The following is a 19,772-nucleotide window of genomic DNA, read 5'->3' as shown; positions in this document are numbered from 1 at the left end:
CGCGTCGTTTCATCGACTACTCGAATCCATCGACGTTTGTTGCATTAATAATTACGATTTGGTCATGGGTAATGGCAGCTGGCAGATTTTTACTTGTTTCTGCTAAAAGATCCTGTCCGTTTCGGACGTTCAACTTCGAAATTTCCATATTTTTCAAACGAAATTCCATAGGCCTACGCCAATGTCCGATCGCAACGGATACGTCTCGTGCACGAGATTAATTTAACCATTTTATATTAAGGACCACGCCTCCTCGTTTCAACGTTTGACGAAGTAAATCGACGAGCCCCGATACACTGTATCCTCGGTGATTCGACAACGAGATCCGCAGAAGAAACGATCGGTGAAACGAAATTTCCATCGCTTTCGAAAGAGAAGGAAATTGATACTTTAATAAAATGTAAAAATATGCGAAACCGCAAAGAAGATCGCATGGAGCGAATTCCTGGCCGATCAAAGGTGCTTGCAAAATGATGTCGGATTTCAGCTAACATCCCCCGGTGACCATTCGTGCGGCTGCGCAGCCGCGATTACGAAACGGAAATGCGAAGGTTTCGGTGGACGCCGTTTAAATAATTCAAACGGGACGTCCCGCGATGGTTGGACGGTGTATTCGCGAGATCGTGGACTACGTGCAAACAAACAAACGAAACAAACGATCGTCTCGTCGTATTGCGTGGTGGATACGGTTTCGAAAAACGAGGCAAGGTCTCGTTTCGAGACCACGTACATCCTCGTCGGAACAGTGCCAGCGTTTTTCTGCAAAGCACGAGGTTTATGAAACGCAAATTCTACTCTTTATGGACAACCGTGTCCAGAACTCGCGATTAGAAGTCGCGATTATGGCAATTATGAATCATTTTTAGCTCTGTAATTTGGCACGAATGTCGTAGGATACAAATTTCGCTGCTTGATCTTTCGAATGGTCATGGGTCCATGGGTCATAGGTGTTTCAACAGGTATTTTATAGTCGATAGCCGTAGTCATTAAACGATGCTACGCGGCAAACACTGATATTCTATCGTAATAGTTTAATTTTGGTAATAAACGCAATTTAAGAGAAAGAACGTATCTGGTTCTTGAGCGAATAAACTATCTACTTTGGCAAGATCTCGAGCGTAAAACGATTGTCTCGCGACGTTAGAAAAGCAATAAAACTTTACACCTGAATATAAAAAAACAGATACGTATAGATGTATATTTCTAAAAATGGTAACGAGCAATTATGGTCGCCTGGCTGATCGTTCGTGTAGTAGAACCAATAATGACCTAGAAGCAGTAATTTCTTGTCAATGATTTTCCGCGGTGTTTCGTAAGGAAAAAAAACAATGAACAATTGCTCGGCTATTATGGACTTACGAAATCACAATATACAATTCGCTGCTATATGTTAATTGCACATATTATATAAATTGTAAAACCAAAGAACGTTGCCCCTCTGTAAAATCTTAACTCGTTTATTCATAAATTATTTATATTTGACGAATTTGTAGTGAAAAATCCTTAGATGATAATTATAATCGAGTGCGTAAGATAATAATTATAATGTATATTCATAAATTAGCATAAAATCAGGATGATAATTGTGAGATATTTATCTTCATTTCAAATTTGCCCAAACCTAAAATTAAATACCTAAACGTAGTTCTAATCTAAACTGTCGTCCATCTATAACTCAGCGACACTCGCAATTAATCGAGAGTTAATGATAATGCTATAGATACTATTAATAATCTTTTTTATTTATCGTACACGCGATACACTATAAATAGAAATCTCGTGCTTGCGAAGCAGCGGCCGGGAAATGATGTGTTGCGATTGCGGTATTCACGCGAAAATGATAGATCGGTTAATGATTCCTTCGCTCGCTGGTATTAATGGCCTGATATCTTCTTTTTATGAAAATCATTAAAAAGCCTCGTTTTCTTGCCAGCGTTGTTCTAAAAATAAAGGGATATCTTGTATCATTTGTGTCACTGCTCGTACGAGAGAGGCATTCTAATTAAGCCATCGATCTTGTCTCCTGTACAGGTTTTTGAAACAGTCTACTCTGTGTGATGTAACACAGTATAATAGTTTGTTCTTTCCTATTATAATACCACATGGAGTAGATACGTACCATTTCTTAAGTCGTGTATTAACTTATGTCTTTTCCCTGTTATACGACTTAAATACGTGTGTATACGTTCGCGTTTCTCGTATCTTTTTCAAACATGTTTTGATGGAACTGCTATCTCTAGCATCCTTATACGCCTATAATAATTAAACAATTTTTGCAAATTTTTGACAACGGTGTTAATATTTTTTTATAAGGATCGTTACATCTTTGGTATTTTTGGAGTCAGTAACCTTTCAGCCACTCTCTCTCTGCTCCTGTCAGTGTAAAAATAAACGAAAGAAGATGAGGTGCGAAGAAAATCGCGCACATAACTGAAACGTGACAGGCAACGACGTTAAATGAATTTTTTAACGGCTCGGTACGTGATCATAGATATACGTGTAAGGTGTGTTCCTTTCGTGTCACATGGCGCCATAGAGGGTTGACGATGTAGCGACTCGTTGCGACTGCGACGATCCCTTTGCATTCCTCGGCGTAGTTTCGGTCGCGACGATCCATCGGTCGATCGAAATCGGTCGGGAAAATCGGTGAAATTGTCCGAAACGATAGATCGGATCGCCGCGAAGGCTGATCGCGAATGCTAGACGAGCAATAGGCTAGGTGAAAGGGGACCATTTTCGAAATACGTCGCAGCCAGGTCGACGTGCTGACTGGTAGTTTCGCGTGTGTACGCTAGCGCGTTCTGTGTTCGAGGAAGCGCGAGTCGCGATTATATCTCAAAAATAGACCGTGCGCGAACTCGAGTTTCTCGTTAGTCTCTCGCCCTACGCGATCGTAGTCTCTTCGGCTTGGTCCTTTCCGTCCAGTTTCGCGTTCAACGTCTGAGGTGTTGTTCGCACCTTCTCGGTACATACCTCGCATCTGTATCCGTAGTTCATATGTCGTTTTCTTTAGTTAATTTAATAAACAGTGGCGACAGTGTAATGTAATTGATATATGAAATCGCAAAGTATTCGAAATCCTTGTTTCTCGTCCTTACGAGCGACGGTGGTTCGAGTAACGTAACGCGGATTTAAAAATTATAAAAGATACGATATTTGTAGATTCTTGTTGATTTGTCTAACGAATAACGTTGTTGGCGTGGACTTGTGCGGATTTAAACGATCGACCTAGTCGTTCGTCGATTCTTCGAATTACCTTTAACGAACAAATGAAATCGTTCGCGTGAAACAAATGGAACATCCCCTTACCTTCGAAATAATCAATGACAAACCGCATTGATTATTTCGTCGCTTAAATTAAATAAATAATCGTGTTTTATATTAAAACATTGGTCAATTTCTACATGAAATACGTTATCAAATATGGTAAATGGAAAGTACCACGAATTAATATCGATTAATCTACATCGATGATCTACTAATTTGCTGTTAATTCGAGTCGCGTATAAGCTTATTGCATTTCATTAAAAGAAATTAAAGACAATTTTGCAACGTAGCACGCTAACCGACTACTTACGATCCAGAAATTTGTTCCTTAGGAAATGCGAGGATCTGACGTTAAGAGTTGAATTAGAAATTTCTCTACCCTTGGCATTCGATCGTTAATCACGGGCACGGAATATCGCATCGATTCCCAGGCCACCATTAAATAGACATTAGCTACGTTTCATTATTAACGTATAATTAAGACAGTCCCTTTTTTACATCCAACCTCGCGCTAATCGACGGTCATCGTTCACGAAGCATCGAGTTCTTTCGATCAAATCTACGGCCTTTCTTGTCAGTTCGACGGAGACTCTTGCAAGTGACGGTTCTACGACCAAGCCACTATCATTCGCGATCGATCGAACAAATCGATATCTGTACACATATATAATTCCGTGTATGTACACAGTTATTAAATTTGATGTTGGTGATATTTATTTGTAAATTCTTCGAACGATCGAGCACTCGGTGGAAGAATGGTACGATTGCGCCATTTTATAATTTTAAGTTCTTGCGTTCAGAAGTGTTCAGTATTTTGCGAATAAAGAAGAGAAGGGCAAAGTGTATCGTATCGAGAGAAAATTTATTTAAAATTTATGTAAATTTCGTGAACGTTGTTGACTGTTGATTTGTCAGGATCGTGTTAGAGAGGTGACTATAATAATAATATAATAATAATAGGAAAATAGTGATACTTCGTATAAAGATAAAGATAAGGTAGCTGCCTTAAAAACAACGTTAATGTCGCGAAGAGTCACGAAATTTTCTTTGTTATAAATTTCAATCGATAAACTTATAATACAAATAATGATATTACACGTTTATGCTAACCGCTACGAAATAAACGTAATATAAATTTCTATAGACGATTCGTTACCATCGCAATTTTCTTTCGGTGTATATTTATCGATTGTTGGTGTCTGAAATATTTTCTATTGTTTAGCAGATACAACGTTTCGATATAACATACGAAGTGACTGGAAACATTGCCACTTCACGGTGATAAAGATCTTCATTCACGTTATTCTTTCGTCCCTATCTCTGTTGAAAATTATTCCCGCGATAATCTTATTCTACTTGTATCTTTTAGAAAAACAAACAATTTTAGCCATATGGAAATATACCTACGCGTATATGCAAAGACGGAGAACTTAAAACCAATTACTTCGTTGGTATTGGCGTTGATGAATTAAAATGGACCAGTTGGTTTTTTCTCGGACGATTTCAAAACAAACCGTTCGTTTCTAATTCTAATTGAGAAAGAACGCTTGCTAAACACAGACAGTCGCTAAAGGTGTCGATCATTGCTATTCCATTCTTATTTTCGAAAGTGTTATGCCCACATACCTACCTCGGTACTATCGAGATGCTCGAGAACTCCTCGACGTTTCAAATTGCCATTATATAATCGCGATACCTAGCATCGTGCTTGAACAAATTGATGCAAAAGGTAAAAAATACGCTGTCCAATAAAACAGTCAATTTTTTCGTTACACAATCTTTTTTAAAGATGATTACGTAACACGTCATTATAGTAACTTATAGTTTCTCGTTGTTTAACGTAAACCTGATTTCGTAGAAATATTTGCTTAGGTAAAAATGTTAGTTGCATCTGTTTCGTCTACTGTTTCGTCGATTTAAAGGACGACGAGTTTTCTATCGTTCCGCTTTAATAATAATTAGCTGTTTCGCTGTATTTATGAAATAATTGAGAATTATTATATCTTTGATGGAATCGTTGAAAGCAACGGAGGTAGCGTAATTATTAGAACAATATCTAAAATTTACGCTTATCGGTGTTCGATTTTAAGATAATATACAACACGCGTCCACACTCTCTCAGCCGTCGGAGTCAATGTCAGTTTTAAAATAGATCGTTATCTTGTACGGGGATTCTAAGTAGATCAATCGATTTCCAACATTCTACTTCTAATAATCTTGTGTAATTTGCCTTTCCGTCCAATTAAATGTCTATCGTGTGAATCGTACGTTTCTAATTCATCTTCATCGGTAGGAATTTAATCTACTTAGCTTCATTTGCTTTTGATAGCGATAGTATAGAGAGTAGAAGTAACGTTTGAAAAAGATTATGTAGTCGAAAAAAGCTAGCGTCTCGCAATCAGCTGTCTAATCAGAGAAGGTGGATAGAATTGTTAGGAGTCGTTTTCAAAGTGTGATACGAGTTAGAAAGTACGAGAGTATATTGCAACCTTATCTTATTGTTAGCGAGTATACGATTTAAATTCGCTTCGTATCGCCGTTCTTTAAACAGATAGCTATCTTCGAAGATATAATATATCGGAGTTTCGATTGTTTGACGATACTTTTGCTTTCTGAAGATCTATATTTAGTTTAAAAGTACCTTTCCATACACTCGAGATGGAATAACTCACCCAACGATCGAACACCTTTGAACGCTCGAATCTTTGCCAATCCGGCAGAGCAAACGTTCGTTCCAACCCTCGGCGATCATAAAGCTCGAACATGTAAAGAACGAACGCTTGAAAAAGAAAAGAGAAAGATTCGATGATAAAACCGTCGTTAAAGGAAACGTTGTCGGATAAAAAATATTTTAATGAAAAGGCAAGGGAAACGTTTTAAAAATTACAACGTGTACTAAGAATGGTCCAATGAGAAACAGAAACCAGCAGTGGAAGTGGAAGTACAAGGACCGTCGAAGATAGGGAATCATCGGAACCTCGGTGCACGACGCGTATACCAACTGCAAGAGGAAAATCTCAAGAACAGACGAATCTCAATTAAAGCGAACGACAGTGGGAAATCTTTCTGATCATGGATTCGATACGAGATCTGAAACGATTACTGTACGAGAGGACGCAAGCTCTTAGACGTCGCGACGATGTAATCGAGATACTGGAGAAAGCATTGGAAGAACGGGATGCCACTATTCGTTACCTCCAAAACGAGATCGACAAGTTCCGGCAAATCGTCGATTTCAGTTTGGCCTCTGGTGCTATCGGGCCGGGTCAGAGATCCAAAAGACAGGCAATTTCAGCCGAACCACTTACCAAAGACAGCCGGGTAATCGTCAAGTTTCAGAAACCGCAAAGGTACAGAATTCGTCACTTTTTGTTTCGTTCTAACGCGATTTTCAGCTACTTATCGCCGTGTATCGAGGAAAAGTTATCGTCTGAAATTTATCTGTATCGAGTGTAGAACAAACAACGACACGGTAGACTCCCTCTTGAACTGATTTTTAACTCCCTGTTTGACCATATTATCGTTCGAAGGAAAAAACATTTTACATTATCGCAAAGGAAACTGGCACGGTTCCTCGTGTTAAAGCGTCGATAGCCGATCTATCTAGTCGAATGTATTCGATTCGAAATTTCGTACTAATAATCCACTAATCTATCATTGTTATCGATTCGAAGGCCATATATAGAGAGATCGATGACTCAACGATCACCGTACAACGTATCGTTGAGAGTGAAATTTGGTCGTTCCTTGCGCAATTTCGAGTCATGGTTTCACCTATACAAATCGCATTCACCGCGCAACTACGTGACAGAGTGTTACATTCAGGATACTTTTAATTCACGACACGTGGCTTCGTTAACTTTACCTGTGTCGTTTCTTAACTAACCTCTTTCGTCGACGACTCTGTTCGATCGGTCGTAGGTAACACTCGTGCAACTTTCCAAACGCTGTATTCTTTAAACTTTCCATTGTTCCGTTAGAGCGCTTAAACATTTAGAAAACCACGATTTTGTCGTAAAGTAAGGTTGGAAAATTAGTTTGCTTGGCGATTCGTACGCACTTTTAAGCGAAATAACGAGTAAATTCCAAACACGACTGTTTTATGTACTACGCGATTACTCACTATTATTTATTAGACGAGTCGCACGTAGGATAATAAGTTTTGCTCTTGCAACAATTGATATGGAAGAAAAAGAAGTTAGAACAAGTCAGTCAGGAAGAAGTCGTAGAAATCTTCGTAGCAATTTTCGCATTAAATGTCTACGTAAGACGTTTAACGTTAAGGATATGACGTTACGATGGTAATATTCGCGTTTATTTTGCAAGTGCAACATCAAAAGTACCGAACCGTGTTTATCACGGTGCACCTGTTACAGGCCGCAAGTTGTTTACTGAACAAGTATGCAAGAAGATAGCCTGGTATACGTCAAACACTTTTTGAGTTTATTTAGAGTGGCGATAACGCTTTTTATTTTACTTTTTATTTTATCTTAATTTTCAGTTCCATTCTTATCGATTAATCGGATTTAGTACCCCGATCTAACGGATGAATATTCATCGGAATTTGTAAACTTTTTCTTATCATTTTTCTCGTTCTTTTTTTTTTTTTCTCCAAATCAGCCTCGTTCGAAGCGACGTTTCTAATAATCTTCTTACGATTAAAAGGGAAACCTTTGACAAAAAGGTGTCTGACTCTTTTTTCCTTCGTAGGTCTCGTGATCTGATCAAAGCAGCCATTTTGGATAATGACTTCATGAAGAACTTGGAGCTGACGCAAATCCGCGAGATCGTGGACTGCATGTATCCTGTTACCTTCTCGGCAGGTTCAACCATCATTCGCGAAGGAGATGTTGGGTCCATTGTGTATGTTATGGAGGGTGAGTTACACAGACCTTTCCCTTGTCCAGAATTATATTCTCTCGCGAGTATCGTAGTTCCAGAACGTAAGAAATTGATCTGATTTATTTGGATATATATTTAAACAATCGCTGGAAATAAAATTGAAAGAACGTGGAGCCGAAAGGATTTCGTCGTACGGCTCGCGCGAGTAATTCCAGTCGAACGCAACCGACTCGTTAGAGGAAACTGTGCGCGATTACGCTTTTCCATGCGTTCCGGTTATAAATAGTTGGCCATGCTTTAACGAATATAGGCGGAAAATCGTCGTCTCTGACGAAGAGGCTTCGCGAATGACGGAATCACGATGGCTGTTAATCTTCCTCGCGCCGTGCAATTTCAGTTTATTCGCCAAGTCAGGCGAGTCGAGGTCGATCATTGTTCCCTGCGACCGCACAGTGTACCGTTATGCCCTCTTGCGTCGCCGCACGAAAATTTCTTCGCCGTTTTGCCTACACACTCCCCGTCGTATCGTTTTCCACGTGGAAAATTCATGACAGCAGATGTCGCAGAGACCGTTGTAATCATAAACGAGCGTATAGAGCTCCTTGCGATTTCAAGTTTGGAGGAAATTCTAATTCGACGTTCAACGAACTCGATCGTATTGCGAATATATGTAAGTACGTCGGAACAAGAATATTATCTGCTTTCTTTGTTCGATAGAGTTGCCATTTGACTGGCGAGAAACTTTCAATAAATTCGCTTTAATCCCGCAAACTATGCAACGCGTGATTCATCGTTCTTTGCAGGAACCGAATGATTCAAGCTTCTTTGCCTTTTCTTCCGAAAAACCGGTTCCCATAGCGGTAGTTATAAATAAAATGTTGCTGAAAATACTCGGCATTCTTTCCCAGCGATAAGGATCAATCTGCTATTTAAGCAAATTTCGCTCCATATCCGACGAACTCGGCTTAAAATATGCTAATATTTTCGAAATTTCGAACTAGCGAATACATTTTCTGGAATTGCGATGAAAGTATAATAAAAATACGATGTATTATAAAAATTACTCTCCATCGTTAAGTAGAATGCCTATTAATAATTTTAAACCACCTTTCTCTTCTCTTTCTGCTTTTTTCTTTCGAACAAATTTAAAAAGTTTCGAAAATTAATTCTCCGGTCAGCAAACAATACGCGATTTCACTTTACACTGAAAGTAAAATGCATATGCACGTAACGAGAGAAATTATCCTGATACGTACGAATATAAATATTTGAAAATAGATCTTTAACATTCGCTAATTCGATCCAATGACTTGTAATAATTTTCGTACGAATTTCGAATATTCGCTGGTGTCGACGGCGCGCCGATATAACGTTATCGGTTGAGATCGCGTTGAAAATTTTCTCCTTCTCTATAAATATTTTACGTCGTACCAAAATTTGTTTCGTACCTACCAAGCTAGTCTCGCGACGAGCGATCGTAATCGACGAATTTCAATTTCTTCGCATCGAGCAATTTCATACGAGTATTTTATTATAGTCGTACAAAGAAGCTTCGTTCTTGGCGAAATTTGCTTTTACTTCCGGTGCTGGTTGAGCGCATTCAGACACGATTTGCGCAACCAACAACGATACTACAATTAAATTCGAACGCAATGGGTCACGTGCAACGTAATAACGCGAATTTTTACGTGTAATAGCCACGATTAAGCCAACTGTGTAAACGTGTAACGTTTAACGTCAAGTCGCGTAACGATTGCGCAAATAATTACGAACACGAGTCTCTTGAACAGGAAGAGATTCAATGATTATACAGCATAGAACGGTGTATTTATAGCGATAGAATCTCTGGTCAATTTATTAATTAAAATGAGGATTTTCTTTGGAGGAAGAGCCGACCAATTTCGGAGCAATTAATTCCTTCCTCGCTTCTCATCATTTTCTTTCGTACATTCCTTGCAATAATTATTACGAATTAATCTACAAAATAAATGTAATATATTAAATCGGTCTGTAATAAATTGATTGTAAGAGATTCGTATCTACTAGAAATTATAAGAAGCTATTTGGTAATTTCCTCCCTACTTTGTGGCCGGTTTTTAGATTATTTAAGACGCGATGTTTCGATGGAAACGAAATAGAAAATCGATAGTTTCATCTAACGACGAAGGATGAGAATCACTGGCCTTTCTCTCGGAAGTTGGTGTACCGTGATAGCATAGTAATTAAAAAATACAACGGTTATAATGTATTTATAAAACAAAATTGTTTCGCATCGTTTTGTGACAATTCGAAGGTATCCGTGAAATGAAACGAGCAAAATCCGCCTGACAGAAACGTGTAAACCAAACGCATGTTTCACTCGCATATTATCACCGGCATAACGTCATGCATATAATTTTACGTACCTATGTAACTATACTCTGACACTACTATGATTGTAATCGTAGCAATAGTAGTATACAATTTTAATTGTATTACGGCAAATCCGTGATTCTTTTAGATGGTTTTTGATAATTGAATTTGGATAAAAGTAACTACTAGAAAAGCATGATTGATACTGTCAGGAGGCTAATTTCAAATTTTCAAACGATGACCAATTTAAATTCTTAAATATACCTAACAAATTGAACGTGGATTTTTAAAATTTAAAATCACATAATAGGCTTATTCTATCTTCGATTCAATTTTAATCGCGATTAATTATATACCGTGTACTTTCTAACGTTGAACTTTCTCTTATAACACTTTTAGCGTAGGTTTAAATTTTGTTCGTGCCATTGGCAGGGAGAACGAAATCTGTAGGTTAATCGCTTTAGAAGGATTCCTCTTAATACAATGGTCTCGTTAAAGAGCGTACATGCCGAATCGATTAAAGTTTATACATAAAGTTAGAAACCTTTGTGCGTATGAATAAAATATATGAAATTACAGCGATAGAAGTGAAACGTGGTCGTAGGAAAATCATAATGATTGGAGTAAATTACGAGGGACGAGCAAATGAAAGTGTGAATTAACCATGTATTAGCGATGGTTTTTAGTATCTGACATAGAGGAAACTCGACCATTTCCACGATAATTTCAGTAAAATCTTAACGGTAAAATTATATTACAAGTTGTTCACTTGGTAATAATTTGCATGAAATTATTTTTTTATCCGAACCTTAGCAATCATGCGCGTTGCGGGATAATAAAATCATGAGTCATCGTTATAGCAGTAAGGAGAGTGGATTTAAATGTAATAACGGGACGTGTACTTTTAAATATATGTATGGAAAACATAGAGAACATCGAACGTAATATTAATGTCTGTCATATTTTGCAAGATACGTGTTATCTTAGAAAATTTACTTGTCGCGCGTATTACTCTTGGCTTATAGAGAACCGTTTCATCCTGCAGCAAATTTGCAAATTAAAAATTACGTCAGCGCGGGGCGTAGAATCGAAGCAAAAAGAAAGAAAGTTAGAATTTCAAGAATCGCTGGAAAAAGAGAAGGAAGATACAAGAAGAAAAAGAATTAATTACATCGGGGTTATTAGAGAAATCTATCCGCGTTAAAAAGCAAAGTGTAAAGCACTCCACAAATGGGAAATAATGACACGATGAGAAAAATAAAGGAAAGGGGAATACGAAGCCGGGGAATCGAGCGCAAAACGCGAGAAACAGTTCCAACCAAGATTGCTCCACTTTTGCTCGTAGTGTTTCCCACTTGTTCTCGCAATTAGGCTATGTTATTTCATTGCGATTTACGAAAGATAAACGAGTCAATTCAGGAGAAACGTAATTGGTGCATCGTTTCTGATCGTTCGTTCGTTGTTGAACTTGCGTGCTAACAATTACAAGACGAACGGACAAAAGGAAACTGCGAGACAGGTATTTCTCGAAGCGTAATCGAAAAAGTTCCAGTCGATTCACGTATATCTCCGTGGTATATCCGTTTCTTCTCTTTTTCTATAATTCGATACAAATCTGCAATGTCACACGCAATATGGTTGCCTCTTAATGGAATTAGTCGTGGAATTTCATGCCTCCAAAAAGAAGAATTTCGACGCGGATGCTCGAAGCGCATCAGCTGATACGACAAATATACGATATCTAGTCTTTTACCATCTCAATTATATCGTACAAGTTGATAAGGGTATCTTGCGGTATTCTCGAGTCACCCGATATACTTGTACGTACTTACGTGGGAGTGGTCGCGCCGAGGGCAATCGCATTCGCCTGAGAACCACTGTCCTTTCTCTCGCTAACAGCGAACTGGTGGGGGGATTGACAGTCGGAGGGGAAGGGAGTTTCTCGTGCACGCTCTTTGCGGGCGTACTTTTCACCAGTCGCGAACGCTGTCAGTGAGCGTCAGTCTCGAAGGAGTGGTCCTGCCCGTATCCTCGTTCGCGACAGGATCCTTCTTTGTGAAAACATCATTCGTTCTTACTCCTCTTACAGTCGCTCGCACTTTTCTCCACGGGATCCAAATCATCTTCTCGTCGTCGAATAACGAGCCATCGAAATTTCTTTGCCGATAAAACCGACCGATCCAAGTGGAAACGCGAGTGAACACGGAACCGTGATTTCATTGTCCATCGGATCTCTTGCGCAAGCAAACGATCTGTCGATCTGGTCGTCGTGTGTCTTCTACGTGACTTCTTGAGAAAACAACATTCCTCGATCTAAAGCGCCGAGGAAACTTGGATTTCCATCGATCAGAGATAACGAGCTTTAGGTACGGGAGCAATGAAAAGTGATAAAGCTGAAAACGATAGGATTTGAGCGGAGAAGTACGCGAGACAGATTCGAGGCGGTGAAAAAGATCGAACAGTTTACCCGTTATTGCAGAATCGAGAGGTCCGATTCGTATCGAAAGGAATCGAGCCGGGACTAAGAATAGCGCGTCATTGTTCTGCTTCGTGACAGACCTGGAATTAGCCGCTCGAAAATCGCGCAACTCGCAGTTTTCCATCGCTGCCGGCTGTCGTTTACGCGCTGTCCTGAAGCATGAACCGGTGGGGAGTCGCTGGAACTTTTCGACGAACGCTGGACTCGTCGATTCGTTCCAAAAACAATCCAGGTAGTTCTCAGAGACACGTGTTTCCCAGTGTCTTTTATACGGCTCGAAAACGCTCGATCCTTTAAGAGTTCGACAGTTCCGACTCGAAGGGCTGTTGCAAAGCTAAACAAAAAGGACGAAACGATCGGGGGAAACGTTCGTCGATCTTCCCACTGGATGAACGCCAGATCAACGTCGAAGTTGTCGTTCCCACAGTCAAATTTACGGAGGGTTTCCAAACGAACGAGCGGCAGGAACCCTGGTGATTCTTAACAGCCCGTACAATCTACGTTCCTATCCCGAAGCGAAAAATGCGAGCTGGAGGCGTTGGAAAATGTCCAGCGCGGTGAATCATGCCCAAGGTCGCCCACTGGATCAAACGTTTCCAACTATCGTCTCGGAGCAACGTTCCGACGAGTCTCTTGCTATCTGATCTCGTTCAACGACCAAGATTCGTCGCTCTGTCTGTAAAAGTCTCTCGTGCTTGAACAACAAACTACGAGAAAGAATACTCCGTTTCCTCGTTTTTCGTCAATCTCGAAGGAAGCTCTGAAAGAGGTGGGAATTCTGGAAATCCCGAGATTCGTCCGACCATGAAAGTGAGAAGTTATCCTGGCAGAGCGGTGTTGGAGGACCCAGAGTTGCTGTTGGACCCTGACGCGACTCGAGGAAGGGCGATGGAGCTTCTTTACGAGGCCAGCTGGCGCGAGTGTGGCGTCAATTGGGCAAGTAACGCAAGAAGCAAACCTGCGTCGAGGGAGGACGAGTACAGACAACCTTATGCCGAGGTGATCTCCCAGCTGGAGGGTGTTCTGGATGGTAGCCGCGTTGACTCGTCGGCCAGGGAGGATTGCGAGTCGAGGAAATCGAGTAACATCAGCACGACTGACAGTGAATCGAGCGAATTGAATCAAAGAGGGAATAGTCAAGGTGGATTTCTCATACCCAGACCGAGACTGATCGTACCGGTTCACACCTACGCCAGGAGGCGACGAACCGGCGCTCCTCCGCCGACTAGGAGACGACATATACGCGAAGGTATTTCGACACCGATTTTTTGCCGCTCTTTAAGCAACTATCTTTGCTTGGTGATGTCATTTGTTTCGCTCGAGCCTTCAAACCGTAGGAAAATTCCTCTTTTCCTTAATCGCTATCAAACTAGTTTCTATTACGTAAGAGAAGCTATTGATATTAAGATCTTCTAATCAGCGATTCGTGAAATTTCGCTGGTGATATTAGTTCGGTTATGCAAGAGTAGTAAGCACGTAGGAACATTCCCTAAAGATATTCTTAGCTGGTTATTGTAACACGAGTAATATGAATGGTTTAATCGCAAAACTTTTACACGGGACTGTATATCCTAAGCAGGATTGACTCGATATCGATGACATCGATCCATCGATCGGTATGCGTAACGCTTCTGAACACGCGGTACCGCAAGGTAAGAGCTGACACATTTCTGCGATAATAACGGGTTGTCCAGAATGTTCGTAGCGAAATTTGAGAAAAACGTGCGCACAATGCTTCTCGGGTAGCAACTATGACATAGAAATTCCTTGCCGTGGATTATTTTTATAAACAGCCGTATAAGAGAACGATTCGCGGGTCGATTCATGTTAGACTCGTTAAAACATTTTAAATAATTCGGTAGTACGAGACGTACATTTCAGAGTGATCCTGACTGGAATAAATCTCACGCCGAATCGATATCGATCGATTATTCACTGGTGGATACATGGTCGTTCGTTGATCGTAGTAATTGATAGAAACTTTTGAACGATAGTGGTCTGAATGATTAATTTCTGCGTTTCTACGCTTTCGATAAAGTTCAACGATGAAATTTCCTGTTTGTGTAATTTTCTATGTAATTATCGTTAGACATACTGTACCTATCGAAAGTAAATGAAAGTCACGAAGGCTGGTACGTAAAAAAAGTTTATGGAAATGTATTCGACGGTAGAAAATGTCAGCGTTGCTTCAGGTGCTGGAGGAAGGCGATGACGATCTAAAGAAAATGTGAACATCGTGAACTATGCTCGAAGCGTATTTCGAAATCGATCGTCTCTTCCGAGCGAAGCTTTTTAAATCAAATTAACGCAAAATTAAAACATCGAAATAAATCGGATCGGAACAAAATATCAAAGAGGTAGGAATTTGAACGATTACTTCGACGCTCTTTACACGATCAAGCGATTGATCGTAATAGCAATAGGAATAGTAATAAAAGAGGAAAATCTGCATATGTTGGGAACACGCGGTAATCGCGTAACAGGATATCACTCAGTCGTTGACATCACTAAAAATAAAAACCCAGCATGCTCGTATTAATTTAGTTGCAAAGTTTTCAGCATTTTTACGCTTTCAAAGATCCTCTATTTAATTGGATGAGTCCGAGATTCACGATTTGAATTAAACATATGATATATTATCGTAACGATTACTTTGTGATAAATAGCTTATTTGAATAGTGGCCAAACCCGATATCTAGATACACGTTAAGAATTGATAATTTCGGTGTTCGGGCTGCACCACGAATTGGAAGGAGAAAAAAATGACCGTGAGTCGTTGCATTTTAAAGTTTGTCACGCCTGTCTTCTTAGTTTATTTAAACATTTCTAAGAAGGATACATCAATTTTTCCTAATTCCTCGCAAAGAGACGAGAGGAAGTTGTCTAATCATAAAATTAGATACAATACACACGTAGGCAGAGAACGTCAATTAGACGGTACATATCCGCGAAGACTGGTTTGCACTACCACTCGTAGCGTCTAGATCCGGGTCGAGTCTCGACCGCTCGCGACCAGCTTTTGTAATCTTGTGAAAAATGTATGTCCTTGATTCGATCGGGATCCAACGCGAAATCTCGCATTGGTCAACGAAAGCGAAGCGAAAATGTTCCGTTCGAGATCGATTCTTGCGTGAAACTCGACTTAACCCTTAGACGCATGATTTTTCTAAACATACCGAAATCTAAATATATCGAAAGATTAAAATCTCGTATTGACGTATCGTAAAGCCATAGTTACGGTACGGCAACACCAATAATATCAAAAAATAGATTGACGTAATAACTTGTGCATATAAATAGAAGACAAATGTGTGTCTCAACCTTCGATCGCAATGTTCTTGTGAAAGCAAATAACGATACAAAAATAAAATTGGATCAAAGTTGCACAAAAAGCGCGATCTTCGATTCTCCACAAATGCGAATACGACAAACGTTTCCGTATTACGTGAATTAGCCGTTTACATATTTAATTTGACCTAACAGTCAGCTATCGTAAAAACTAGATTTAGGTCGGACGTCTCTATCGCAAGAGCAGCGTTGCTCAAGCCTGTTACTGCTCGTATCTTTCAACGCGAAGGTTGATTACACTGCTTCTAATCACGTTTCAGACGTTTACTTTGATTTTACTTTGTATCTTTATGGAGAACATCTTGCATAAGATAACGCGCATTGCGTTAACCGCGTTCTTTATATCGCGAAGAAGAAACGAATCGTATCTTCGAACATCAAATCGAATTTTTCTCCTTCGATCGATTATTTGTAATCGCGTTTCTGACCACTGCGATGATTTATCGACGACTCGGTTGAAAGTCGAAATTGAGAAACGAATCGGCCGAGCTTCGCGATATTTGGAAAGGAAGAAGAAATTTTACTTCGATGGAATTGAAATATCCGAAATTGAAAAAATTTCCACCTGTCTCTCTAAGACGAAAATGATTTTATTGCTGTGTTTTCACTCGCTCTCACTGACTATAAATTTTCCATAATTTCAAGTTGCCTTAAAGATTTCGAACCGAGATACCGCACATAAGAATGTTCGTCATTATCTTGCTAAAGAAACAATTATTTCTCAAGTATCATCCCACTGGTAAGAGATAATCTTAATTGCCACTGGATTCTCACAATTTTACTCTTTATTGCATTACGCAATCATAAGTATTATATTAAGTATTATCTATGAAATATGCGATCGTTGAAATAAGCTCAGCAATCTACTACTACAACACTAGTAGAATTCAAGTTCATAGGGATACAAAAATCGCAATTACTATTCGGAAATATTTTGTTTCAGCCTTGGCTGCTCTCTCACGTTCGAGCAACATATCGCTTCGTTCTCGTCGTTCTACCACGCGGCTGCTTTAACTTTAATTGACATTCTGATCGATTTTATTAGCGATGCTCCATTAATTCGAATATCGTTTTACGTTATTTCCTATAGAATTTTAATAGATTAGACAGAGGAATAAACTTACACGTTATGACGAGATCTCAAGGTGATCTTAGGTGATCGAGATGATTGCTTTTTGAATGAAGCTGCACATCTTGTTATACGATATTCGATGCTGTTTTTCATTCTCTACAAAAAGGTATCAAGATACTCGTATCCGAAAATGCTTTGTTCAAAACATATTTTAATGTTAATTTCATCGAGTTCTATCAAATTGCGTGTTTGAAAAACAAGGAGAACGTGAAGGTAAAAGCGCTGCGTTCCTCGTCTTTCCTACGATAAGTTCTACGAGATTAAAGTTAAAGTATCATTTGATCTAATTATCATTCGACCCGAGTAGCTTAATACTTTTTTATAGAGAATTAAAAAATGCACCGAATGGTGTATAAAAAAATGTATAGTTGCATTTGAAAAGCAAAGATCACCTTGAAATATCAAAGGCACATTCACCTACACGAGATTTATGGCCTTCGCGAGATATCTCAACCGAAACAAAATAAGTTTTGCTTGGCTCGACTTCCATCGTATACAAACGCGAGTAAAGACAAAAATCACGACCAGATTTAATCCCCTAGTTTCTGGAGCACGGAACGCGGTTACTCGTTAGCACGGTTTCCTCGTTGACTGTATTTTATGGGAGAAGCCATCCTATCGTGCAGTTTAGCACGGCTTGCTGTTTTTATTTCGACTCGAGAGAGTTTCATCTGTTATTCATACGATGCTCATCGTGTTGCAACTTTCACGCTCCTCGGCCGCGTATCGTTTTAGAATTTGTTTTACTTTGGTAGTCTAGGTGTTAAACCGCGTCGTTCGTTAATCAGCTTAACCGATTCAACGATCGTACTACACGGTAATCAACGCACGAGGTATTAATTGCACGACTATTTCGTGTTTCCGTGTTTCCCACGTTCTTGCTACAAACCGCAGTTCTAATTGCAAATATTCGTTGCCGCTGTCTGGATTAATCGCGATGAGTTCGCTCCATGATCAACGATTCTCGTTGTGACTGCTGGTCTTAACGTTTCTTGTCGATCGATCGACAACGAAAGGGAGAAAGTCCCGTGAAACATAGTGCCCTACGTACAGAGAAAAACCAATTAAAAGCTTAACCGCAAGTTTTTCAACTATGAAGGTCCAAATCTGTTTTCAAAATCTCTTTCAATCTCGAGTGAGAAATCTGAAGAATTTTCAGTCAATTTAAATGTCTGGGGAATCTTTGATTTCTAGTTGAACAAAGCGAGTGAGATCGTAAAGTGCGATGCGTTACGATACGTTAAACCGACTGTTATAAATTATTATTCGTTTTTAGACCGGTGGATGTTCGAGTTATGTAACTTGTTGATCGAGCAGTTATCGTGCCATATTTTATTCAACTAAATTAGTTAATATTTACCAGCCCATTTGCCATACCTTGTTGCTATTCGCCTTTAATTAGTCTTACGGGATTAGCGAGATTTTCCATACTGTATTCGAAAAGAAACTCAACGAGCTAGAAACTGAACGATTTGTGTTAATGCATTCTAAGTTATTACATTGTAAATGATTTTCCGTCCGAGTGATTTTCGTCGAAATTAACGGAGAAGAAAACAAGATTAATCAATTTCGCTGTATACTAATATCCCTACGTAGATACACGTGGATAAAAAATAGCTTTCAAGAAATTTTTCGAGCATCTCAAATCGCTTCTAATTTAATCTTGGGTAATCAAATTTTCATCGATCTTCTACCATTTTAACACTGTGGCTTTTTGGCCCGATTGCGCGAGACTGTCTATACCTATAGAAAAGAGACTACACAGTGGGTCTTTCGACCCAGATTTTCCGCTGACCTCCATCAATAAAACTACCTGGCAAACTGGTATCTTTCACACAAGAATACCCGGTGTTATATAGCCGCCTATTTAAGGAAACAAGGATCTAACGCGTTTTATAGAGAAGAAGAATCTGGTATTCGATATTTGAGCATAGGTTAATATACCATGTACAGGTTGTTGTAGTTGTCCTAGTTGTCGTAGTTGTCGTAGTAGTATATTGTCAGTACACATTTATAGGTCAAAATAACAACAACAATGTCATTATTAAATAGTTATAGAAGAGAGGTGACAAAATTCTGAACGCATTACACACGCGAGTTATTCTCCCGTTTATGGCAACAGTAGTGCCTAGTCATCAGACGTAAACTTCGCTACATTCTCACTCGCAACAGAATAGTAATCCGCGGTTGACGTTTGTCTGATGTAAAAGTAACGTTTTCTCTGGCTTTCTGTGTCGTTTTATGAGATAATGTTATGTACCAACTGTTACACTGTTATATGTCGTTAAAAGCGTCTGTGTTCGATCGAGACGAGAGTATTTAACAGGTAAGCTCGATCGATTATTTTCTTCG

The 19,772-nt window shown here is 39.4% G+C and overlaps 1 protein-coding gene across 3 annotated transcripts in view; it reads left to right on the top strand.

The window, feature by feature from the left end:
* Window positions 1-19,772, top strand: part of for (cGMP-dependent protein kinase for) — a 54,677-nt gene that overhangs the window by 20,279 nt on the left and 14,626 nt on the right. The window contains exons 1-2 of one of the 3 annotated variants that reach the window (XM_033330064.2): window positions 5,927-6,617; window positions 7,978-8,144. In XM_033330064.2, the coding sequence (XP_033185955.1) occupies window positions 6,340-6,617; window positions 7,978-8,144 (445 nt within the window). In that variant the 5' untranslated portion in view covers window positions 5,927-6,339. Of the gene's footprint in view, window positions 1-5,926; window positions 6,618-7,977; window positions 8,145-12,437; window positions 14,190-19,772 lie in introns of those variants that run through there. The other 2 variants (XM_033330062.2, XM_033330065.2) reach the window with 2 other exon arrangements.

This window comes from Bombus vancouverensis, chromosome 11 (genome assembly GCF_051014615.1).
Source record: "Bombus vancouverensis nearcticus chromosome 11, iyBomVanc1_principal, whole genome shotgun sequence".
Lineage (NCBI taxonomy): Eukaryota > Metazoa > Arthropoda > Insecta > Hymenoptera > Apidae > Bombus > Bombus vancouverensis.
This window is presented reverse-complemented; position numbering and strand designations above follow the sequence as displayed.